The following is a 25,708-nucleotide window of genomic DNA, read 5'->3' as shown; positions in this document are numbered from 1 at the left end:
AAAACTCCTGACAACTTCTGGAGTGGGTTGCCCTACTACCATTTCAGGAGAGAGGGGTGAGGTATCTATACAACAAACAAACCACAAATACACACCAAAAAATTATGAATTATGAATGTTTTTTTAGGCAGAAATCAATTTACCCCAAAAGAAAAAAAGATTACCGTCTGTAGTTGCAGCAGGTACAGCAGTACCTGGTAGGCACAAATAGCAATTACATACTAATTTCACAGACAACACAATGTCTTTCCTCAGTCCAACTGTTTCCAGTGTAGACAATGAATATTTCTGATAAATAGATAATGCAAAAACAAGTACCTTGTTCGCTAAACCTCAGGACATTCTGCCAATGCCAATGGCACCTTTTCATCTCCCCCTCCACTTCCACATTAGTAATTCAATGCAAAAGTAATTTATAAGTTGTTTAAGAATGCGGTTTTTAATACACTCACTACTGCCACTGGATACAAAATATATGGCATATTTTAAATGTCGAACCCGCATGTGCTCTGCTGTGCACATGACAACTTGTCTGCAGTACTTGCAGTTGTCTGTGTCTCCTCAGAGTTCTTCCTCTGAGGTAAACTCAAAGCATGTAACTGCACAAACGTTGTATTAAACACAGGTATTACAATGTACCACAAAAATAAACCTTGCAAACTCAAGGTATTCTTACCTGATAATGAAAGGTCTGGAGCGACTTTAAACTCCTGCACGGAGACAAATTATCCAACATTGAGAGATTTGGCCATGCAATTGGCTGTCAACGGTCGATGCCGCTGATTAGCGGATCAGTGGCATGTCCCGCCTCATGCCAGTGTACTTCCTCATGCCACATGCTACTGAAAGATCTAACTACTGGAAAGTGTCCAGGGCTTCCCCCGGTGCCCAATTCCAGGGAGTGGGGCAATAGTTAACCATTTGGAGTTTCTACAATACTTTGTATTTGCTCTGTAATCAGAGATCCTATAGTTTTGTGTTACCTGGTGACTGTACAAAGCAGGACATCCCTGAGAGACCTTCCAAGCACAACTATGTCTGCTCGAGAGGCTTATGACAGTAGGCTACATTTGGGCTAAAAGTGTAAAATTATGCAAGGTATTTGTTTGTAAAAACTGTTGACAGTGAGAGAATGTTCAACTACGGGTAAGAAAAGTGGGGGATGACCGGTTTATTTTTATTTTCAATGATTCATACTTTCTTCTGGGTTGTTGCAACTGATGAGTGATTCACTAGTAAAAGTGAAATGCTGCATTTGGGCCCAAAAAGGATATCCTGACATTCCTACCAATACAGTGGCACATAAAAAGAGCTTTACATATTTAGTATTGAGTTCAGTTTGTGGTCTAACACATACAGTAGCTATGACAATATAGTACATTTTGATATTTGTAGCATACTAAGTTAATTCCCTCAGTAATAAGTAGGATGCCCACACCAGATGTTATCTATATAGCACTACTACTACAGAAATGCAGAAAGTATGTCATCTGAAAAAGCTGGTGTGTGCCCTTTTAGGAGGGGTTTGTGGATAGCACAACCGGTTCATGAAACGCATGTGACCATTGAGTTGCACAGTTTATGACTTTAGCAGTACATGTCTTTGTCTTCAAGGTTGGACCAATGTTTTTCAGCATTAATATCCATCACAGGCATCAAAATGGAGAAAACCACCAATATACAGTGGATAAGGCTATTGATGTCTCTTTTCTGTTGTCTTCATTTGCACATTTGGCATTGAGGAAATCCAAAAATAACTTTTAACAGGTAATCAGTAATTGTATCGGAATACATTTTTAAAGTAATACTCCCAACCCTGGCTATATGTTATGCCTTGTGGTACTTGCTGCAGGCTATTCGTGGTCATGGAGTCCAGAAGGATGAATAAAAGATCTATGGCACTATCAGTCACTGATTGATATGTAGGTCATCAGTATTGTAACATACCTAAGGATTGCAAGAGCTTACAGCTCACCCATAATGACCTGTTTGATTTGACTTAGAAAACATTGACATTTTTTTTTCAGAAAAGCAGACAGTTCAGAAATAGTAAGTCAAATTAGTTAATTAGTCAAGGCTTTGTCAATCGCCCTAAATGTGCAGGCTTGCAAACTGCACACTGAATTGTGTGAGTAAAAAACATGTTAAACCAGAAGGGGAGGGAGAAGGGGAGGGGAAACAATCAGAAGCATGGCAGATGAAAGCATACACGTATTAGGATAAGCATGCTAGCGTACATGTGGTAAATGTACACAATAAATACAAACATAATATGGTATATACATGATGCATACAAAGCTGATAGAGGATAAGTTGGGGAGAGAGTATTCATGTGTTGTAGAACAGCTTAGTGGGTGTGCTCGTAAGGTTACTATTACAAGGGTAAGTAGAGTAATGGAACAGAAAACTATGTCAATGGTGGCAATTATTTACATTCCAGGTAAATGCTAGCACAGAGTATGGTTTGGAATAAGTACATGACAGTGTAGTGGGGGACTACAGCAGCATCCCACAGCGAACATAGTCTACACTAGGAGGGGAAGAAAAAGACAAAATGAGTGGGTAGAGTATGGTGGTGGGTAGAGTATGGTGATGAGGACTATGGATATGGATATGGTTATGACGAGGCAACACACGCTGCATGCTGTACCCAGGATCCATAAAGGCCCTCCTTCACAGTAAAACATCCGCTGTCTGTTGCCCAGTTTTATTGATATTGGAAATGATATATGTGTTTAGTTGTGATGAGATTAAATGAACCATTTCGTTACTGGAGAATTTGCTGATTATATTCTTAGCATTTGTTTTATTCTATCTTCACTCTGTCCTCATTTGTGGTCTTTCCCTCTTATACACACCAGTATGTGTACGTTTGTGAGTGTGTGTGTGGGTGTGTGTTTAAAGTTTGCTATTGCAACATATGTGGAAAACAAGCTTAAGTAAACAGCTGGAGGGTGAATGACTCTGGACCCCAATGACCAGCCATGTCCAACATAGATCGCAGCAGATCCTCCAGCTTTAGCATTTGGACAGACAGGCTCTCACCATGAGGCCAGGTCTTATTCTACTGGCACTGGCGGTGCTTTCTGCTACATGTCACTCACAAGGTACGTTACCATGCTTTTAAACCTAATCACCTTAAGAGATCGACCTGATCACTCATATGGAGAGCAAATGTTTTGGTGTTCACATCACTGTGGTTATGACAATGTGCAAATGCAAAACCTGGAGTCAGTGCAAACATGTTCCCTGTGAAAATCATCCAAAGAGCATGATGGTCCTGGGAAGATGATTATGAGGTTGAGGTTGTTTATTTGAACTGCTGTTTGTCCTTGTGCATCAGAGTCATGTGTGAACCGCTGTGAGTATGGCTTTGATGCTCGGAAGACTTGCCAGTGTGACTCCATGTGCAGATACTACAAGAGCTGCTGTTCGGATTACGAGACCGCCTGTCGTATGCACAGTAAGACCTGAGTTTTGTCAATCATTTTTGAGTTGCTCAGAGTCTACAGCATCTGAAGACTATAACTCCTCACAATATTTAATGTACACAAAATAAACGCAACTAAATATGGATAATGCAAATATATTATTGTGCAAGAATACAAAGAATATAATATCAAAAATATAATATCTCACTTCTGTCTGCATTTGATCTGAAGAAAGAGGTTGAAAAATCAATCTTGTCTGATATAGTAGAGCTAATACTATCTCCCTTCTTCTAGTCCGTGGAGACACATTTGTGTTTGCTGAGGATGACGATGAGCAGATGAACACCACTGAGGGCACAGGGAGGGCCCAATCACGAGAGAGGCAACCAGCCCCCTTCAGCACTCCCATGGCTGCCACAGAAGCAGGAACAGAAGCAGCCAGCACAGCAGGCACCACGCCACGCCCCACACACGACTCCCCTGAGAGTGCAGAACATATTCTTGCCACCGTTGTTCCTCCAATTACCACTGATGATCCAAATACCACTATTGTAGCTGCGCCAAGAACCACCGATGTTCCAGATATCAATCATATAACTGCGCCAAGCACCACCGAAGTTTCAGATATCAATCATATAACTACGCCAAGCACCACTGAGGCTCCAAGTATCACTGCCACGGTGCCAGGTACCACTGACATGTTTACCAGCACTGATCATGACCGAACCAGTCCCTCTGCTGCTGCCATCACAGAGATCCCACCTACTGAGCAAGAAACTCCAACTCCTGAGCCAAAGCCAACACATGCGCTAGATCCGGATGCGAATGCTTGTAGTGGCAGAGCCTTTGATGCCTTCTTGCAACTAAAGAATGGCACAATCTTTGCATTCAGAGGTGAGTTTGAATTAATGTTGTCAAATCAGAGATACCCAAGTGTAAACTGTGGTGCTCGACTCAGTTTCAACCCTTGAACTTGCAATGTTTTAAGTACCCTACTAGCTATGGACACATAGGCAGTGCGTCATCTAGGCTAACACAGTTACCACATCCTAATTACCCTTGTGCTCATTTTACGAGCTAACTTGGGAAGGGGACACAGAGAGTCGCAGTCCTGTTGAACCCCCGATTAAATACACCTTCAGAGTGTGTGATGTGACATACGTGTCTGTGTCCCCAGGGGAGTACTTCTTTGGGCTGGATGACAAAGCACTGCTGCCAGGCTACCCCAGACTCATCAAGGATGTGTGGGGAATATCTGGACCCATAGATGCTGCCTTCACCCGCATCAACTGCCAGGGCAAAACATACATCTTCAAGGCATCATATTGATTGTCATGCATTTTTATCCATGTCATAATCCATGCAAGATTTATAAATCAGACTATCTGATGCAGTTATGTAACTGTGTTTCTTTCAAATTGAAGGGAAATAAATACTGGCGGTTTGAAGATGAGGTGTTGGATGATGACTACCCGCGAGACCTCACTGTAGGGTTTGAGAAGATACCTGATGATATAGATGCTGCCTTTTCTACCCCTGCACATGGCCACCATGGCAAAGAGAAAGTCTACTTTTTCAAAGGTGGCGTAGACTTCTAGAAACCAAAAGCACTGATGCATAAAGTGAAGTGTTTCAGCCTGTTTAAAACTACTCAATTGACTCCTTTTACAGGCGATCAATATTACCAGTATGAGTTCAAACATCAGCCAACTCACGAGGAATGCATACAGATGTCCTTAAGATCTCCCTCTGTGCCTTTCCTTCAGTACACCAACATGTACTATGACAGCTGGGATGGGCTTTACAGCACCCTCTTTGAAGGATGTAAGTCAATTACAATGCTTTTTTAAACATTTGATTTTATCTATTTATTACCTTCATTTAGCTTAAACTGTCAAATGAATTGACATGCTCTGACACACCACACTGCACTACTCCACAAAAACGGCTCTGGTTTAAATCTCTTGCTGTTTCAGTCCCAGGGCACCACCATGGTCCCCACTTCATTAACAAGGACTGGAAAGGGCTCAAAGCCCCGATCGATGGCGTGATGGCGGGGAGGCTCTATATCGCCCCGCGACCCCCAGGAAGGCAGTACCCCAACAGGAACAACAACCAGCAGCAGTGGGGGCAGGACTGGGACCAGCAGTGGGTGCCCCGGCGCAGGCAGAACCGCTCCCCGCAGTGGCAGCCCATGGCCCAGTGGGGGGCGAACATCGGGAGGGAGTTCGCTGAGCGAGGGATGAACATCGGGAGGGAGTTCGCTGAGCGAGGGATGAACATCGGGAGGGAGTCCATGGGGAGGGGCCGCGATGACCGCTTGCGAGACATGGAGGACCGTCGGCGAGACGAAGCGGATCGTCGGCGAGACGAAGAGGATCGTCAGAGGGACAGGTGGAGAGACGACCACAGGAGACGATATGACTATGATTACCGACACGACCCTCGGGAGGACTACTTCCTCGACATGTTGCGGAAGAGTCAGCCGGTACAAAGTGTGTACTTCTTCAAAGGAGGTACGAAGTCCCATGAGATGCAATCACAAAATATTAGCAGTACTGCTTTTTGAATGAGTGTAGGTTCAAACCTCTTTCTTTTCATTTCTTATTCAGATAAGTACTACAGAGTGGATCTGCAGTCTAAAAGAGTTGACCCAGCAAGTCCTCCATACCCAAGGTCCATTGGCAAATACTGGCTTGGGTGTAAGGAGAAACCTGGTGCAGAGAAGAAGTGAGCCCGAAGAGGGAAGATTACCACACATCAAAGACTACATCACTGACAAATAAAGTGATCGAATGTACCCTTCTTTAAGAGCTCAAGCCAGTATTAATCCTTGATATAATGTGGGGCAGAATACAGCTACAATTGTTTTAATGAGTTATGAACCAGTGGGCGTCAGATATGGTGATCAGGTGGATCTTAGTGAGATTTAGTTTGTTCTTTCTAAAATATTGGGATTTCTGTCTGTTGGGCTTCCAGTGGTTGATTTCCACTGCAGCTGGAAATCAATGTCTCTGACCTACTTCACAATACTCTTGAGCAAAGTTCATGCAGTTCATGCAGTATGCCCATTACAGCAAATGCGGTCATGTTTGTCCGTTGAACAGGTATATGTGGCAAAATGTGTTGAAATGCATGCCAAAACTGAAACAATACCTCAGTATGCAATCACAAATCATTCTGTGAGTGTACTCATAGCTGTTGGGTGCAACCCTGACAACCACAGGCAGATGCAAGGTCTGGATCTTATGGTAGCCAACACGGTACATGGTGATTGATTTATAGAGCAGTGCCTTCGTCTCCCTCTCTGGTAACCCTCTGATATTGGCATGAAGTCAGAGATGAGCACACTTGTCCTCGTGCACCCTGGAAACCGCACAAGTACAAATCAAAATAAGATTTGCATGTAACAGAAACGTGCATAAGTGTGTGGGGTGTTCCAGCATGCACGGTGTGTGAGGTGTTTCAGAAACACTACTTGGCACAGTGAGGTCATGCCAGTGTGTGTGTGTGTGTGTGTGTGTGTGTGTGTGTGTGTGTGTGTGAGAGAGAATGCCAGTGCTTGCCCTAAATTTGTAATTTCTCTGTTAATACTTTACAAGTACAATGGAGTCCACTGATATGGAAAGGAACGTACCGTAGAACAGCCTTTCTGAACTGGTGGGACATGGAATCATTCTGAGTCGCAGAGTGTGTTTGTTCCTTCAGAACTTGAATGACTTTTGTAGAAACTACACGTACTACGAGTGTAAGAAATAACTGTATATCCTGTGTGAGAACATTAGATTCATGGTAAAGCAGCTGTGACCACCAAACGCTGGTCAGCATAATCTCCAAAATGGGTATCTTATCATGGTAACAAAGGAAAGGTCCCCGCACTGGTATTGCTCAGACACCTGGAAGCAAACTGAAGTGTCAGTGACTGCAACCAATTATAGTATGGGAATTCGAGTAGGCCATTGAGAACCATCTCAGGCAGCATTTTTCCTACAAATTGGCAAGCAATCCATCCTGCGATTTCTAAAAAAAGAGGGGAATTGGTGAATAATCTACTAATCTTCTGTTTCAGGAAATCAACACATTTAAAACAGTTTAAGGACAGGGATCATCTTCTTCTTGTCTTCATTACGTAATAAGCAGGAGGTGTCTGGCTGTGGATCAGAATTGGTCGTCAGTTCACCGTAGGCTAATTATTGGTGTAATGGCTATTACAAATTCTGAAAGAACTCGATGAGTCAGCTGGTGGTTGGAGGCACCGTGCATCAGCTGCAGACCAAGCACTAATTTCAGCGCTAGCCGTGTGATGTGTGGCCTCTGCTGCTGTCGTGAGAAAGGTCACACTACATGTCCTCTGTGAGACGAGGGTGTGGTTGAGTAAATGAAAATACAGCAAGGTCTCAATGTTAAAAAAAACCACGACACTTTACAGTCACTAAATAGAGAGATACAGTACATCTGTGGCTTCTCAGCATCGAAGACTCCATTAAAGGCAAGCAGCTTGTTTCTCAGCCGAGCTATTGGTGTGATGAAAGTCCCTACCTAGAAGCAACTTCCTTTCCCTTCAGACACACATATTATTTTAGTTCTCTTAAGGGACTACATTTGTAAATATAGCGGCTGTACACTGATAGGGTGTGAAGCTGTACCTGTGAGTTACGTTCTGTGGTTTTTCTGTGGTCTCATTTTCAAAAGGGATCCTGCCATGAAAGGTTTGGGAACCACTGCACTAACCTCTCACAAATAGCTTCACACCACTGAAGGATACGCAACAACCTGCTCAACATAGTTTACAAGGGAACGTGACACTAGCTTACAGGCTTCATGGGCTTATAAGATTGACTTGGGGCTGCAGTCTCTTTACTTTGGGTTTATTTGGCATTAGTAAAAAGCGATACAGCAGGTACATTAAAAGCGGTATAACTAATAGACATTAATCACTCAATGAATTCGCAAACCTCTGTTACAAGGCAGAAATTACATTAAAAAATGAAGCGTACAACGTAAGGCTGACTTGTGTTAAATCTCTGACTATATGTGAAGCTCCATGACACCAAGTACCAAGAAAAAACAATGGGAGAATAATTAGCAAAGGAAAAGTGTTACCAGATATCATGGATAGTTTCATAATTGGGACTACTATCATTGCTTTCATAATGCATGACATTTTCATACTTTGGTCCATCATCTTCACAGGCCACAATGACTTCATTGGCGATGACTTCCCCCAGGTTGGCCACACTGTGTGCCGGTCCCACAGTCAGGTACCCATCCTCTCTTGGAGGATCTGGGCTGCAGGCTCCTGGCTCAGCCCGTGGCCCCTCCCTCCCCTGCAAGACAGGAGACACCCACTCCGGGACACTCTTGAGGATGGAGGACAGCGGCCTCTTGGAGGTGGCGCCCTCCAGTGGGCTGTCGCTGGAGCTCATGGGACAGGGGGAGCTGAGGGATGTGTGTTTCCGACGGCTGGGCTTCCTCATGGGCACCGCAGCGGGCGGACTCCCCCCTCCAGCTTCCACCGCCTGCTCCCACGCTGCCGCCCGCGCTCCCAGCTTCCTCCGCGGGGGCTTAGTGATGGCCTCTCCGCGGGCCTTTGGCTTGCTGGCTTCATCTCTCTGCCTTTGGATACTGCCCAGCCGACGCAGCATGGCCTGCACAGGCCCCTCTGAGGTGACCTCGGTCTTGGACCCTCGTGAGGCTTTTCCTACAGTCACGTACACAGTGGTCACCTTATCCGACCCACCCTCTGACTGGTGGCTGCCAGTCGGGACCTGAGCTTGGGCAATCCTCTTGGCTGTGTTGGACAGGGTGCGCCGCCGGTTGCTTCCTGGTACGGCGAGGGTGTTACGGGAGGGTGTGGCGGTATACCTCCCGGCCTCTGGGTCTGCCGGATCTTCAGTGGTACCCTGCTCGTGCACGGGGCTCTCCCCCCTCTCTGGCTCCTGTTCAATCCTCTCCGTCTCGCCCTCCCCCCGGCCCACCTGGAGGGCTGAGAGCATGAGGACCCCCCAGGGGGATTTGGGCTTGCGGCTGACGACCGGGAGCTCCTGGGCCGAGCCGCGGCGCTCCTTGGGGCTGAACTTGGTGCCTTCTGCGAAGGAGACTGACGGGCGCTTGGACTTGGCGATGCTGGAGGTGCGCGGGATCCCAAAGGCTAGAGACATGTCCTCAGAGCAGAAGGCTGATGGGTCAGGGAACATGTTACACTTGGAGCTCAGCTCCTGGAACTCCCCTCCCGCTATGGTGGAGATATCTGGCCAAAGGGCAAGGATGAGGATAGAGGACGGGTCAGGAAGAGAGCTGTCATATACCACTGAACAGCCATTATGATTCTCAAAGCAATTGATTATGATTACCAATCAAAGCAATTTTAAATACAATTCAGTTTTATGACCAGACAAAAGGTATATATACTGAACTGTGTGGTCCTATATACAGAGATACAGTTATAAAAAGCTATGGCTAGATAAAAACTGTTACGTGCAGAGGAAGGTTAGGAAGATTTGAAAGTAGTTTCATAACTGTACATTAAGTACAAAGATAGACAAATGAAAATGTGTTCCTATCTACCTTCCCTGGGTGGAACACAGTATAAGGCCTCTCCCTCTTCTCCATCGTCACTCTCAAACGAGTTGTCGGTCATCCAACCAGACGAGGGCGGCTCAATGAAGCTGTGGTTGAACGTCAGCTCAGGATCGTGGTGTGACACTAAAGGAACCAAAGAGTGTCTGTCCTCAGAGAGGAAAAACCAAGACCTCACTCTGCACTCTGGCTCTACAAATATGCGCCTTTTAAAAATGACATTAGAAATTTATACCTGAAAATTGGAAAAACAAGCAGTGTTTTTGGTATGCAATTACTACCTAGAAATACTTAATTGTTGAAATGATTATTTTCATAAAAGCCACAAAGATGTCAAAATAATTGGTAATTTGATTTGTATTTTGAGTCCGCCTACAGAGACTTCACAGATGGTTTACTGAAATTCAAGTTTACTAACTATCATCTAATTGTTCACTGAACATCACCTTATCCACACCCAACCGCTAACCCTAACCTTAATCATAAATTGTAGTTAACAGAGTTTCAACAGATCTGAGCATCTGTAAATAGTAGGGCTGGGCACGTTAACGCGTTATTATTGCGTTAACGCATCAATTAATTAACGCCGACAATTATTTTATCGCGCGTTAACGCAGGTTTTATTATTTATTTTATTATTGTAAAAGTCTGTTGCTCACAGGCTTTTATTTAGTAAAAGTCTGCTGCTGACTGCTGCGGAACCGGAAAAGAAAAGAATGGGCATTGCTGCTGTCGGCAGAGATAAAGTATTGACCTTTGATTTATTCTTTAGGAACCATGTCGATGTCTGATTTTTAATGTTGTGTCACGTTGTTGAATTTCAAGTTCAACATTAATAGCGATTGAATTACACTTGTGTCGGTGTAATCGCTAGCAGTAAATAAACGTTAATAACTTGAATGACTGATTAAGGATATATGTTACACATCACAAACACACGTAATCGATGTTTTTTGTGTGATAATTAGGTAATAGGTAAGCTAAAAATTACAGTATATTAGGCGAGCTAGTTGACCTAGCTAGCTATACAGTGTTTGGGCAGCTCAAGGTTATGGTGTGTTGGTTAGCTCAAGCTTAAATTACAGTATCTTAGGCGAGCTAATTGACCTAGCTAGCTATACAGTGTTTGGGAAGCTCAAGGTTACGGTGTGTTGGTTAGCTCAAGCTAGCACTCTCACAGTATCTTACGCAAGCTAATGTATCTAGCTAGCTAGCAATTGAATTACACCTGTGTCGGTGCAATCGCTAGAGGTAAATAAACGTAAATAACTTGAATGACATATAAAGGATATATGTTACACATCACAAACACACACAATCGATGGGTTTTGGGGGAAATGAGGCAATTGGTTAGCTTAAATTACAGTATCTTAGGCGAGCTAATTGACCTAGCTAGCTATACAGTGTTTGGGCAGCTCAAGGTAGCTATACCTATATGCTATATGGTTGGTTAGCTCAAGCTAGCACTCTCACAGACACACACACACAATTTTTGGGGAAAATTAGGGTATTGGTTATCTTAAATTACAGTATTTTACGTGAGCTAATTGATCTAGCTCTGTACTATACGGTGTTTGGTAAGCCCGCTGTCAAACGTAAGATGTCGACATTGCCTCTGACGTCCCGGAATTAACAGTGCTAGCTTTGTGTTTGGTCATATAGCTTCGTAAAAGTTCGGTTAACAAGTCACTTGTGTGTTTAGTTGTATGACTTCGTAAAAGTTCGGTTAACAAGTCAATTGAGTATTGAGCCGTATAACTTCACAAAAATAATAATAATTTAAAGAAAACCGATCGTTTAAATGTCAGGCGATCAACATAATTTCTCAACGATAAAGGTAAAGGTCCTGTTATAAGCCAATCAAACGGAGTAAATCACCCACTTCCGGTTTCAATACGGATCCTGTAGGAAATACGTTATCTCTGCCGACAGCTGCCATAGACATATATATATGTCTATGATTGCTGCGACGTGCCAACTCGCCGCCATCTTGGGAAGGTAAAGGCTGGACTGTAAACAAACGCAAGTGAACGGTGAAGCTAAGGTGGAGCTGGATAAAAAGCGCTATAGCGTTTACATTTCTCAACCGATTTAATTGAGTCGTTTGTATATTCAAGGGTTTATGATTTACGTGGAGTACCAAACAAAGTTTGGTCTCCATGTTACTTAGAATCTCGATAGTTCGCCATAGACATATATACATACATGTGATAATTGCAACTCATTCAACGAAACAGACAGTGGAGGGAGGCTTCGGCAGACTACGTACAGCAGAGTAACTGCCAGCAGTGAACATAGACTGGTTATGCTGCTCCCTGATGAAAGTAAAATGTTTCTGCTGTTACCTCAGAAATTGCCTGTTTTAATGATATGATTGTGGCTCAGGATTTTTTTGCCCGTTTTTTTCTTTTTCATAACGAACAGGATAACATTAATGCCCTGGCAGTGGCAATGAGCTTTAATTTTGTATTTGCTTTAATAACATTGTTTAAGTTGAGATTTAAAATGAATATTTTATTTAACTGCTACTGTATTAAAATGCTGATGTTAAAAGTGTTTGCACAACAAATGTTATGGCACTTTCGTTCATATGGCAGAACATTTAAAATAAAAGTGCGCTATACACTACTTTTGAATTAATTTTGGATTTTGCGTATACAAATGCGTTTAATCGTGATTAATCAGGGAAATCATGAGGTTAATCGCGATTAAAAATTGTAATCGTTGCCCAGCCCTAGTAAATAGTCTTTAGGAGACCATCCAAATAAAGCGTGACCAAATTAATTACATCAAAAGACCCAAATCATCAGGTTACTAGATTATAGGTTACTACATAATTATGTCTCCCAAACTGATGAAAGTTGGTATAGTAGTGTAGTATAGTATACACAGCATGATCTCTCCATATCACTGTAAGTGATCTCGGTGCTAAGTGTGATTGCCAAAAATGCCACGTGTAACAGCTAACCTGTGACTCGAGGTAACCCTGAAGACCACAGGCTGATGCAAGGAATGGATGAGCCTACGGTAGCCAACACACTGTATACGTGGTGCTTCATTCGCAGGGCAGGACCCCTGTCGCCTGTGGCAACCCTTTGACATCAAAACATCATGAAGAAATCATGTGAGAACATCAGTTGGATCTCATACAGCTCATACAGCTCATATTCACTTCACTGGAAACTGCATGTGAGTTAAGATTTGAATAGAACAGAAACATGTGCGTACACAAATCAGGGGTGTGGAATGTTGTTCGTGCACTGTAATTAAGGTTCCATGGAACACTACTTGGCACAACTTGACAGAGAGCTCATGTGTGGTGTGTGTGTGAAAATACACAGAGAGAGAGAGATCGAGAGAGAGAGAGACAGAGAGATGACAGAGAGATGACTTTAGTGATTGACTAAGCCTCACCTCTCTTTCCCATCAGTGGGAGCCTGTACACAGCAGCAGCAACAGCAGCAGACCAAAGCAAGCAGGATGAGCAGCATGAGGATGAGAAGGCCCACGATGAGACCCACACGAGTACCTGATGATGATGCACACAGAGAGATATGCATTCGTGTACAGACACACCCACACACTTAGGCTAAACAGACCAATACAAATTCCTTTTTTGTAACAACTTCAGTAAGACAGCAGACAAACACATCAACTGTGACTAATCAGAATATCTTGACCTAGACTTGTCACAGCACATCTAATTGAATCTGTGTTAATACTGTACAAGTAGAATGGAGTCCACTGATATGGACAGGGACGGACCGTAGAGGCACACTCCTGTGTCTCCATGACAGGCCACTTGACCACAGTCACATACAGAGGAGCAGTTCACACCGTAGAGATGATCTGGACAAGTGCTGTTGCAGCTGCAAGGGGATTGAAAAAGACACACTACTCACAAATTCAGTCATTGCATTTGCGCCTGGTAGTTCATTTTCTGAACTGCATTTTCAGTACATTGCATAATTTGACTGAATGTACAATCGGAGACTGCATTCTATTTCTTACAGGTTCAATACAAATATGTTCATTCTACAATATGGTATACAGTAACTGAGTATTGTATGTTGCAGTACACAGTATAGTGTGTACGGTAGTATATTTCATTCTTATAGCTCAAACGGAAGTGTTGAATGCACAGGTTTGGCAGAACTCATGCCACTCTGACCTCTCGCCCCTGAAGCCAGGCTGACAGATGCAGTTTCCTGTCATGGGGTCACAGCGCCCATGAAGGCAGAGGTTGCACTGAAAGCGGCAGTCATCTCCAAACGTCCCGTCAGGACATGACTTGTCACACCTGCAGCAGTCAGACCAAGAAAAGACACGGACATTGTTGTGACCTTGACTTCCTGTATTGTTTTTTTAGTGTTACAGTCCTACATTTATGAACAGTGCTACACTGAGGTTTACATGCCATTCAGGCTGATGAAGTTGCATTTACGTGTCACACACTCAAACCTGATAACCTGACTTTGCGGTCTTAGGTGACATGTCTGGGCACGTTCTCTGTTCATACCTAGGACCAAGCCAGCCAGGGTTACAGTGAGAACACTCCCCTGTCACGGGATTGCAGGCTTCTTGGTTCTTGCAGGAAGGACACACCTTACGACAGTGGTCTCCATAGGAACCCAGTGGACAACGCTGGTCACAGCGTGTGCCGTTCCACCCTGGATCGCAGGCGTCACAGGAGCCGTGCACTGTAGAGCACGCTTGGCCTCTCACACAGTGACCACACCTGGACAGAGGGAGGCTAGGCGTTAAGCATGTGATACACTCAACATAAGATCCTCAGTACAGATTTAGAAGTCTACCAAAAATGTAGTCCACCTTATGCAAGTTCTCAAAAGATACGAAACACAATCCAGATGCATTTTACAGCACACACAGCACATATTTAGGGCCGAAACACACCAAACGTGTTTTTTAAAAACGGGACGCTAGCAAATGCATTGTTTCCTATGGTACGGCGCGCCTTGCGTGTGCGCTTTTTCTCCGCCACGCGCTGCGTCTTTCTAGCGGTTTTTAGATGCGCTTAAAAGTTGAACTATTCTCAACTTACCTTCGCAAGGCGCGGAGGCGCACCGCTCATCAATGTCACACTCGGCCCAGGTAGGTTGCGCTCGCAGCTCCACTTCCTATAGGCGCCTGGCAAAACAGCCTGGTGCCTCTGCGGCTCTGACGTTTTTGAAGCGTCTGCCGTTTTAAAAACGCGTTTGGTGTGTTTCAGCCCATAGGCTGTAACATGTCTAAAGCAACACTATGCAAAAACATGCCACTTTTTTATGTATGTTTTTATAGGAAACTAGTTCTGGTATCATCTTCAAATTCATTTTCATGGTATACAGTGTTTCTCCTAGGCCTGCGGCACGGTGTACGGAATCATGATATAACAGTTGATACAACAACTGAACAATTATTTTAACTGTACATTGAACTAAACATCGGAACATGTCTTTTTATGACATGACAAAGTGTGCAGCTTTTGTTGCTGCAGTGGTGTATCTTTCTGGGCTTCTGGAAGAACATCTTTTGAGATATTTGCGGCCTAAAATTCCTGATTTCGCAGGAGCTTTTCCAAAAAGTTGTGATGAAAGCTTTTATTTTTAGGTTTTTGTTGCAATGAAATTGCCGAAACAAGTAAAAGTTGCGATAAAAAGTTGTGAATTGTCCTCTTTGTAATTATAATTGAGTTATTTGTTGAAAAATAACTGATTAATAAACAAGCATTAATTCATCAAGAACAAAACGATTGAGAAATGGTCCTCTTAATAACCTCACCAATATGCCAAACAAAAGATTACCAGGACTACAATAATGTAGCAAAATAGGCTTTACTTATCCACAACTAAGTGCACATGTTGGCATTACAAAAGAACCAGTAAGACTGAGTAAAATGTTATGAATGTCTCAGCCTTCATATGAAAAAAAACAGCCTGTGTCACTATGATCTGTCTCGTCATCTGACGTCCTGCCTGTGTTTCTGCCGTTCTCATTCTATGCTTATCAATCTGTTTTGCTATCCTTGTTTATTTATTTTATCCGTATAGGTGTCGGTGTTCAATTTCATATATTAATTTAAAGTCGTCCAATTACAAGTCATCCATTCTTCAACACTAGCTGCTACCTTATCTTCAAACAGAAAGTAACGTTAAATCTCCATGGCAACAGCTCTCGAGGGTATGTGAAATAATCGGATTTATCGCTTCCTTCATTATTCACAGCAAAATAAATTATTTTCAATACAATTCATAGATTTATTACCAGACTCTATGTAAAAAGGGCCACGCACAACTCGCGGAAAATGATAAAAAATGGAAGCCAGATCTATTTCTGAATTTTCGGTGCGGACATGGGCGTACGTTCTGTTTCCACGTCTGTTGCAGCCATTCTCATTGGGCCTCATTGTCGACCCTACCTAGGAAAAGATCTCTGCCGGATTCATGAACGCCTGGAAATTTGTTTTTTAAAGCTTAAAAGTGTTAGTAGCTATGCACTGATTCTTAAGCCCAATTCGGTATAACGGTAGGGGAAACACTGGTATATGGTCATATGTTCCCACTAGCCATCCAGGATTTGCACTATGTAGTTCTGTGTTTCGGGTCAAATCACCCCGCGAAAATGCACAAAAAGATTTCACAGCACATTGGCAATTATATCCACAAAAGACACCAGTTAGCAAATGAACAATCCAGTGCCAACTGGACTGCTGGTGGTGTTAGCAAGGTTTCTGCATCACGCTCATCTCCTCACCTCGCCAGGCATCCTCTGCCATAGTGGCCGGGGCTACAGGTCTCGTGGCACACCGGGCTTTTGTACCCGGGCTCGCACACACACTCCCCACTGACGATGTCGCACTCCCCGTGGTCGAGGTCGCAGTTGCAGCGGCGGTCACAGCCCGGCCCCCACCAGCCCTTCAGGCACTGGCAGTGGCCCGTGTTCTGGTCACAGGGGGAGAGGTAGCAGTTACAGCGCAGACTACACTTCAGTCCCCAGTAGTCCCGCTTGCACACGCACTGCCCCGTCACCGGGTCACACGTGGACGTGCCCTGGGAGAAGCACTGGCACATCTTGGCGCAGGTGCCCGTCCACCAGCCCTCGTCACAGGTGCAGTTGCCGTGCAGTGGGTCGCAGTGGCCGTGGTGGGCGCACTTGCACTCGTGCTGGCACAGCGGGCCCCAGCGTTTGGGGTGGCAGGTGCACTCGCCTGTGGCCGGGTGGCAGCGCCCGTGGGGATGGCACAGGCAGAGCTCACGGCAGTCTGAGGCCCAGAACTCAGGAGGGCAGGCTGCACAAAGAGAGTGGGGGAGAAGCAATGAGCACACATCAGGGCTAACTGCAATGTTATACAGCAGGCATCTTTATGAAATACTGAAGATATGCATTATTGTAGCATTTTTGGTAGTTTGTATGGTGCATTATATTTACTGTTACAGTCAAGCCGGAACATCTGCACACCCCTTTCACCTTCTCCACATTTTATTACCTAACAGACATATTCTACAATAGATTGAGCTCTTTTGTCTCAAATTCTACACACAATAGCCAATAATGATATGCAAAAATATGCAATTTTATTTAACTGACAAAAATAGGTTATAGGTGTAGGTACACTGGAATTCGTCCATTGTGGTTGACTTTAATCAGTAACTTGTCTATGGGTTCCCCCGGAAACTACGTCAGGTTTTACCTGTCATAAAAATGTAACCTGATGCTTTTCTTAACCACGCCCACCTGAGCGTGGATAATAGCCGCATCTCCCCAGATGTAACTCTCTCTCTGTCGGCGCCCACCTGGCTAGGACCCCTCTCTCTCCCTCCGGGCATCGTCCGCGAGGAGCAAGCCTCTTGGACCTCCAACACCGCGTGAGCACACCGTCAACCAGTGAACAACCAACTCTCGTTGTTCTCACTTCTTACGGCCGACACACGCCTAAGATCTCTCAGTCAACGAACTGCTCAGTGAGACGAAGTAAAATTTAGCGAAAGCAGCTAACATTAGACCTGCTAGCTAACTCTACAGAAGGCAAACTGCAACGTTCTGAGCGATCAAATCCTCCGACCTAAACTGCAGTAAAACAGAGACATCACAGCAAGGACAACTTTCTCCAGCTACGGACGGCATCATCACTTCTGCTGTTTCAACATCGGACTCGCCAGTACGACCCTTTTCATAAAGGACTGGTAACTCTGACATTAACTGGGCATTTTAGCTATCCTAGCTATTCACAACCTGGCTAAGCATAAGACTGTTTACATGCCATTGTTCATGTGTTTCATATGTTTTGTTAATGAACGTAACTGTTTATATATTTTCATTGTTAGTTGGTAGTTGGCTTCGCCACACCATCTGGGTTATCGTTAGGATTGCTTCTCAGACACATAGGGTCTTGCATGCATCACTAACCATTTCCCTCTTTCCTAACATGGCATCTTAATCGCGCACGATTACATATACATTGGCCTTCACATAGCCACACACGCGAAGAGAATACTCGAACTTCGCGCTGCATATAGGCTCGTCCTTGTTCACATCACATGTATGTTCACGTACGTGCACACACATGCACGCGGAACTACGGTGATCAGACAAAGGAACACACACGCACATTCTTTCTGGCGCGCTCCTAACAGCGCAACCCCGAGCTCACAAGCTCACACACACACACTCCCTCTCGATTACACATACACCTATTCCTTCAATTCATTGGTTAGTTACATTTAGCTAGATTACATATTGTGTGTTATTTTCTTATCATTGTGTAAATAAATACTTTGACTACGCTGGTTTATTTAATGTTGCACAAGAATGGACGTTGCCAACCTCTTCTATTCAGAATTCTAATGACCTTCAACCATACTATTAGTAAGGTAACTTTGGTTGTAGTTATTAATTTAATTATTAATCAGAGTTCCAAATTGATAGTATAATATATTTTATGAGACTGATATATTTAACGAGACTGATTTGTGGATTATCATTATTTTGACCACGTGGAGGACACTACACTGACCGTGGTTACATGGATTCGAATAACTGCCTTAGTCGGACTGAAATCGCATTATCCGTTTCATGTAAGCACCTTAGTCGGATCGTAGTCGGACCGCACATAGTCGGACTAACACCCCTGGATAACTCGATCCGATCCAGTTGATAGTTCGACTATTGCGGCATGTAACGGTGAATTGGATAAGGAACTGGACTTTGCGTCTTTGCGCATGCTTGAGATCCCGCCGCCATCCTCCCTCCCTCCCTGCCAGGTCGTGACCCGGAAGACGAAAGAGACGATACGTTGTCTCAGCTGTTCATACTAATGACACGTTTATTTATGAATATCCTGCAGACTGTCTCACAAGCTTATTCTTGTTGACTATGAACAAACATAACAGAAGAGGTCCGAAGATATGAGTACCTTTACAACCCCTCCTTAAAAACGTATAAGGACGTTCAAATTACGATACTTATGTGGTGCCAGTGTTGACAAAAACGTTGACTGCGACTGTTTGGACAGAGCGCGCTAATTCACCGAACAAATACTTTCATATTAATTTCCCACCACTTGTTAGTCATGTCATCCATTCATATCGATGTGAATCAATCAATACTAATACATATTTAACTGTGATGTGTTTTTGTTTCATTTCACAACGTATTTACTGTATAATCAACGATAGCAGGTGCCCGCTTGTAAACAGTCCACATTTTATTTGCTTAAAACACACAGCAGTACTGTCAAATCAGAAAGCAAATCAGCTGTTAAAGGGCTGTTACCTGACCAAATACCTTTCAAACTCGGTGATAGTATTCACAACTAATTTGTTCTTCATTCTATCAAATATGATGAAGTGTGGTCCGCGACGGCCACAAGTAAATTATTGCGACATTTCTAACATACAACTCAGAACGAAGAGAACACAGCCAGTAGTAGCCTAATCTAATAAAGAGTTGTCTAATCTATTAACAAGGTCATGGATTGGTGGCTTAAGACAGGAACTATGAAAAGAAAATTAAATGAGAAAGCCTCAAACATAGCCTCATAGGGCATTATCTCGTCGCGGAGTTGCATTCAAAACACTGTGTTTTTCTCCCGCTGAGACAGCAAGATGATAACTAGGCTATATTCTGTGTTGTGTGACGTTGGATAATGACAGCTTTTAATTATGAAAAGTTGACTACTAGGATGGCTGTATTAATGCCAGTGGGCTAGCCTACTGTTGGTAGTGAAATACTGCGGTCAGTATGCGCATCGTTGTGTTTTGTGATGTCTGTCTGAGTGTGTGATGGGAGTATGAGGCCATGAACCAAGTCACGCATGGAGCAGGGTTCCAGATGCTTTGCCTTGCGCATTGTCATATCTATAACTAGCCTACTGGTACGTACAAAAGGAGAGCCCGCGAAAATCATGTGTGCGCTAACAATTGTCTGGCGCCAGGTCTTGGGTAGGAGGCATGTTGTTCCGGGGATATTTAGTTAAATGGTCCGCGAATTTTTATTGGCTAAGTGGTCCTTGGTCTGAAAAAGTTTGAGAAACACTGCTTTATAGACAATAACGATCATACACTCCCATTGCACTCAAACAACCACACTCAAACGAGGAGATATTGTATCAATTAGCCTATTAAGTACTGTATTTATTGATTGCAAAGAGTTCAACGTTACAGCAACATAACTTTGCTCCGGTCGCTAAATCTGATATATCCGTGTGCATCATCGCTCTCCCTCTCTCTCTCTGCCACACCCACCCTGTAACCTACGTGTTTATACATTATAGAAGCAAGACCATTATATTGTAACAAATCACGGAAGCGTGGTATATTTGTTATGGCTTTTTATTAAACACAACACACTGTCACAATGGCACGGGCTTTATGCCCACGAACAGACTGTGCTACCGTCACCCACCTGTATAAGCTCTGTCCCAACACAGAACAACGACATGTAATTAGAACGGTAAGGAACATATAGCCTAGGGAACGTCATGCATAACATAAAGTATAACAGTATGCGCCCGCTGCACGGCATTACGGGGCGACTATGCCGACACGTTATAATATTCTGGTTTAAAGTTAATGCTTGTGAAATCAGCTGTCACTCGACTATTACCTGACCAATACCTGTCAAACTCGGTCATAGAAAAATATCATGAATGCATATTTATTACGATGGGGAAACTATAAAATCGGAGTACGGACAACTAATGCCCAGCGTTGACGATGCAGATATAGAGCTGGAAACAGCTAAATGAGCTACAGCCCAAATGCAGTGAGCTTTATCAAGCCCTGGAAAGTTCGGCACATTTGCCCGTTTCCACAGCGTCTGCTGAGCGGTCATTCAGTACAATGGGGCGTCTTAAGACATATCTTACGAAGTACGATGACTGACAAAAGACTGACTGGACTTGCTCTTATGAATATTCACACAGATTTGGAAATCGACAGCGAAGAAGTACTTAAACAATTTGATGTAACTGGCAGAAGGGCAATGCGTTTTGGCTGTAACCCATTATTTGCGCGCGTGTGTGTGTGTGAATGTGCATGCGTTTCTCTCGCCTTTTATCTTTCACCTTTGAATAATGTAACTTATAAACACATCGGCCTGGCAGAAACAAACAAACAAACAAACAAACAACCCAAGAGGCAACACGCATTTCTGGACCGATGAACAGACGCGATTCATGCTCAATCAACTGTTGTTGTTATTGGTAGTGGTGAAGAGGTCAAGCGGAAAGGGCTGTATCACCACTAGTTGTAATAAAAACAGCGCCACCTATCGTATCGGATATGACATGCTTTCGGCCAATGATTCGATTTATTCACTGCCATGTACATTGGGATAATAGCACCTACCCTCGAAAGAAAGCATAGTCCGACTAAGCAAAGATTCGAATTATACCATCATGTAAACACACTGACTTTGTGTGGCGCCCCCTAGGTGTTCAACTTAATTGATCTGCCTTTGTGTTGAATGGTTGATGCCTGTCCAATCGGGTGAGACTACCAACATATTGTTGCTGTTGCAAGGACAGCACCAGTGTGTCTTGGTGGCCCTCGCAAAGACGGTATCACAGTTTACATACAATTGCACCCACATTCACCCGGCTCCTGCTCACAGGGTAAGTTACCTACATAGTCTGGTACTCCCATGTGAGGCTGGTACCAATTTCACCTACATAGGGTTTATATATCTGTACACACCCTTGGCCTAATACTTGAAGCTGTAACCGCTGCCAAAGGTACAGCAACCAAGACGTCTTGTGAAAGAAGTTACGAGGTTGGCTCATTGTTCATGGGCATTTTTGCCAATATTACTCTTGGCATATCCATGCAAGCTCCGTCGAGTTGGATTGGGAATGTTGGTACAGCCATTTTCAGCTCTTTCCACAGATGCTCAATTGGATTCAAGTGTGGGCTCTGGCTGGGCCACTCAAGAACATGCACAGACTTTCTCTGAAGCCACTCTTGGCTCTTTGTTTTCTTGGCTGTGTGCGCCTCAGGTCGTTGTCATGTTGAGCTCAGTCTAAGGTACAGTGCACCCTGGAGCAGGTGTTCTTTAAGGATCTCGGTGTTGGTGGTTCCAAACTTCTTCCATTTAAGAATAAGGGTGTCCACTGTGCTCTTTGGGACCTGTAAAGCTGCAGAGATTTTTCTATACCCTTCTCCAGATCTATGCCTTGACACAATCATGTTTCTGAGGTCTGCAGATAATTCCTTTGACCCATGGCTTGGAGTTTGCTCTGACATGCACTGTCAACTGTGGGACCTTATATAGGCATGTCCAATCAATTGAATTTATCACAGGTGGACTCCAATTAAGTTGTAGAAACATCTGAAGCAGTATCACTGGACTCACACGTACTCGTTGGAATGCGTTGATCCAACGGATGGCGGAGGAGGAGTCTGGCGCATGGGGTTGTGTTGATACCAGAGACGTTATAGTGAGATTGACAGGTCAACAAACCAATCATGCCACTAGCGAGCTGTTTACCTTGTGAGTAGTAGCATGATAACATTAGATAGGTGGCTCAGACACCTCGCAAAACCTATCAGACGTAATTTTCAGTTACAATAAAGGGGGTTTTACATTGTACAGTGTCTATTTCTTGGTAAAAAATCTAAGCAAAAAAAGTAAAACAAACAACTTTTAGGTACAAATACGACCATCTACGGAGTTTGGTCAGCCATCTTTTCTTTTTGAGTTTCCCGCGCTTTAGACGTGAGCTTCAGTGGAAACAAAATGCACCTTAGCTCACGTTTGGGTGTCATGTCAAAGGGTGTGCACACTTGTGTACATATGATATTTTACATTTAGATTTTTAATGAATTAGCACAAATGTCTGAAAACCTGTTTTCACTTTGTCATTATGGGCTATTTTGTGTAGAATTTTGAGACAAAAAATGAGCTCAATCTATTGTAGAATATGTCAGACTTTCCAGCTTGACTGTAGATTTACTTTAGGCAATTTTGCCTAATCTGTATGTACTATCATAATAATTAGTGTTTTCATCCAGACAAATTTGTATATAATGGCACATAAACAGCTCATTATATTATTGGAAAATCCTTAACACTCTCCTTTGTAAAGTGGGAAAAACCTCAATCTTCACACCCAGGGTGAATGATGGCATCTCAGACTACTGTAACTTTGGACTCACGCGTTTGGCACTGAGGCCCAAAGTAGCCAGGCCTGCAGCGACAGATGCCCGGGTAGACACACACCTCATCCTGCTGGCAGGCCCTCTCTCCCTCACACAGAGCTGGAAAACAACACAGGATCACACTGGGCCTCAGCTTCAAACTCATACACACACACCCACTCTCTCTCTCTCACACACACACTCACGCAGACTCTCTCTCTCTCTCTGAGACACACTCTCTCACTCTCTCTCTCTCACACACACACACACACACACACACACACACACACACACACACACACACACACACACACACACACACACACACACACACACACACACACACACACACACACACACACACACACACACACACACACACACACACACACGACAGTGCTGACATCTACAGGACTCCAGGAAACTAGCATCCCTTTATGTCTGTGTTTAGCTCTGTGCAAAACAAACGTGGTGGGAAGCACCCAAACAGAACAGTGTGAAACGACAGAGGAGAGCAGAGGCACTCACGGATACTACACTCCTCTCCCTGTGGACGCCAGCCATCACAGCACACCAGAGAGGACGGGTCCCTTGAAACACAAACAGTACCATCACAAACACACAGAGAGGACAGATCCCTTGAAACACAAACAGTACCATCACAAACACACAGAGAGGACAGATCCCTTGAAACACAAACAGTAACATCACAAACACACAGAGAGGACAGATCCCTTGAAACACAAACAGTACCATCACAAACACACAGAGAGGACAGATCCCTTGAAACACAAACAGTACCATCACAAACACACAGAGAGGACAGATCCCGTGAAACACAAACAGTACCATCACAAACACACAGAGAGGACAGATCCCTTGAAACACAAACAGTACCATCACAAACACACAGAGAGGACAGATCCCTTGAAACACAAACAGTACCATCACAAACACACAGAGAGGACAGATCCCTTGAAACACAAACAGTACCATCACAAACACACAGAGAGGACAGATCCCTTGAAACACAAACAGTACCATCACAAACACACAGAGAGGACAGATCCCTTGAAACACAAACACACAGAGAGGACGGGTCCTTTGAAACACAAACAGTACCATCACAAACACACTCAGAGCCCAAAGATTTAAGCCAGGGTTCTCACCCCTCCCCCAAGAGTTCATCTAGGTATGCAGTTGGGGCACAGATAGACAACATGCAGTTCAGAAACCCCATATGTAAGCCATCTGATCAAATGTAAGGAAACAGTCTGATAGCAGGCGCTGAATGGCCTCGTTTTGTACAAAATGATATTTTGAAGTTACTGGCATTTCCAAACAAAAGGAGGAGAGACGATAAGCAACAGAGAAGTGAAAGTCCCCTGATGGAATGAAGACAAGATCAGAGCAAGCAGAGAGACAGGCTGTGGCTACCTGTGGTCCAGGCAGACGTTCCGTCCTGTTGGGGAGAGTTTCTGAGCGGATCCGAAGCACACAAAGACCAGAAACCCGAGACCAAACAGAGGGAAGCCCATGGCCTCCACTTCAGAAGGGGCCTTCACTCCTCTCTCCAGGCCTGGTCTCCAAAGGACACCGGGCGGGGGGGACAGAATCCTCTTTGCCCCTCTCTCTGTGTTCACACTCCGAGCGTATGGTGTCTTGTGGGCCCGCAGTGTACTGTGTGCTCCAAGCTCGTCCATATCCTCTCCCTAGGCTTCCTGGGGAAGTGCAGGCAGCTTCCTCCTATTCAATAAGCTGCGGGGCTGTTTTAAGACACAATGACAGCACAGAATTCTGGGAAGGGGCGAGCAGCCTTTTTACAAGCTGAGCAACGGGGCAAGGAGAGCAGCCCCCCACCCAATCAGGTCAAGGAGACAGACAAGACAGACAGACATACACACACACATCAAATCAACCCCCCCCCCCACACACACACACACACACACACACACTAAGGGAGGTGTTGAGATTAAGCCAATTTACACCTGCACATGGCAACATCAGCATGGTATCCAAAAACCTCTAAAAATGTGAGTGTGGTTTCCGTTAACAGATACATCC

General features: G+C 44.2%; 2 protein-coding genes across 3 annotated transcripts; one reads left to right on the top strand and one right to left on the bottom strand.

Annotated features, from left to right (window-relative positions):
- The first annotated feature begins 2,953 nt into the window (after positions 1 to 2,953).
- Positions 2,954 to 6,236, top strand: vtna (vitronectin a). 2 transcript variants are annotated; one of them, XM_031573182.2, is made up of 9 exons: positions 2,954 to 3,107; positions 3,344 to 3,463; positions 3,726 to 4,325; positions 4,609 to 4,748; positions 4,856 to 5,012; positions 5,103 to 5,255; positions 5,408 to 5,646; positions 5,680 to 5,947; positions 6,044 to 6,236. In XM_031573182.2, exons 1-9 carry the CDS (start codon positions 3,047 to 3,049, stop codon positions 6,163 to 6,165), a joined length of 1,860 nt encoding a protein of 619 aa, XP_031429042.1. In that variant the 5' UTR covers positions 2,954 to 3,046; the 3' UTR covers positions 6,166 to 6,236. The 2 variants fall into 2 exon arrangements, with proteins under 2 accessions (XP_031429042.1, XP_012680666.2); XM_012825212.3 differs by having other exon boundaries at positions 5,408 to 5,947.
- Positions 6,237 to 8,302: 2,066 nt separating this feature from the next.
- scarf1 (scavenger receptor class F, member 1) lies at positions 8,303 to 25,567 on the bottom strand. Its single transcript, XM_031573181.2, has 11 exons — positions 25,082 to 25,567; positions 24,173 to 24,234; positions 23,663 to 23,764; positions 16,764 to 17,298; positions 14,530 to 14,748; positions 14,182 to 14,310; positions 13,776 to 13,879; positions 13,425 to 13,539; positions 12,979 to 13,103; positions 9,999 to 10,136; positions 8,303 to 9,681 (listed from the first exon to the last, which is right to left on the bottom strand). Exons 1-11 carry the CDS (start codon positions 25,345 to 25,347, stop codon positions 8,531 to 8,533), a joined length of 2,946 nt encoding a protein of 981 aa, XP_031429041.1. The 5' UTR covers positions 25,348 to 25,567; the 3' UTR covers positions 8,303 to 8,530.
- Positions 25,568 to 25,708: the final 141 nt, after the last annotated feature.

The sequence above is a fragment of the Clupea harengus genome, chromosome 9 (assembly GCF_900700415.2).
Source record: "Clupea harengus chromosome 9, Ch_v2.0.2, whole genome shotgun sequence".
NCBI classification, from domain to species: domain Eukaryota; kingdom Metazoa; phylum Chordata; class Actinopteri; order Clupeiformes; family Clupeidae; genus Clupea; species Clupea harengus.
The sequence above is the reverse complement of the archived record's forward strand: the minus strand, read 5'-3'. Positions and strand labels throughout refer to the sequence as shown.

What these genes read in the sequence shown, in the direction of transcription:
- scarf1 (XM_031573181.2), bottom strand. Translation starts at nt 25,347, where the DNA reads ATGGACGAGCTTGGAGCACACAGTACACTGCGGGCCCACAAGACACCA. An exon ending in CCTGGCTTCAGGGGCGAGAG is followed by an intron (nt 13,880 to 14,181) that starts GTCAGAGTGGCA and finishes ATCCCCTTGCAG; the next exon opens with CTGCAACAGCACTTGTCCAG. An exon ending in CCCACTGATGGGAAAGAGAG is followed by an intron (nt 13,104 to 13,424) that starts GTGAGGCTTAGT and finishes TTGATGTCAAAG; the next exon opens with GGTTGCCACAGGCGACAGGG.
- vtna (XM_012825212.3), top strand. Translation starts at nt 3,047, where the DNA reads ATGAGGCCAGGTCTTATTCTACTGGCACTGGCGGTGCTTTCTGCTACA. An exon ending in TGCTACATGTCACTCACAAG is followed by an intron (nt 3,108 to 3,343) that starts GTACGTTACCAT and finishes CTTGTGCATCAG; the next exon opens with AGTCATGTGTGAACCGCTGT. An exon ending in TGTGTACTTCTTCAAAGGAG is followed by an intron (nt 5,948 to 6,043) that starts GTACGAAGTCCC and finishes TTTCTTATTCAG; the next exon opens with ATAAGTACTACAGAGTGGAT.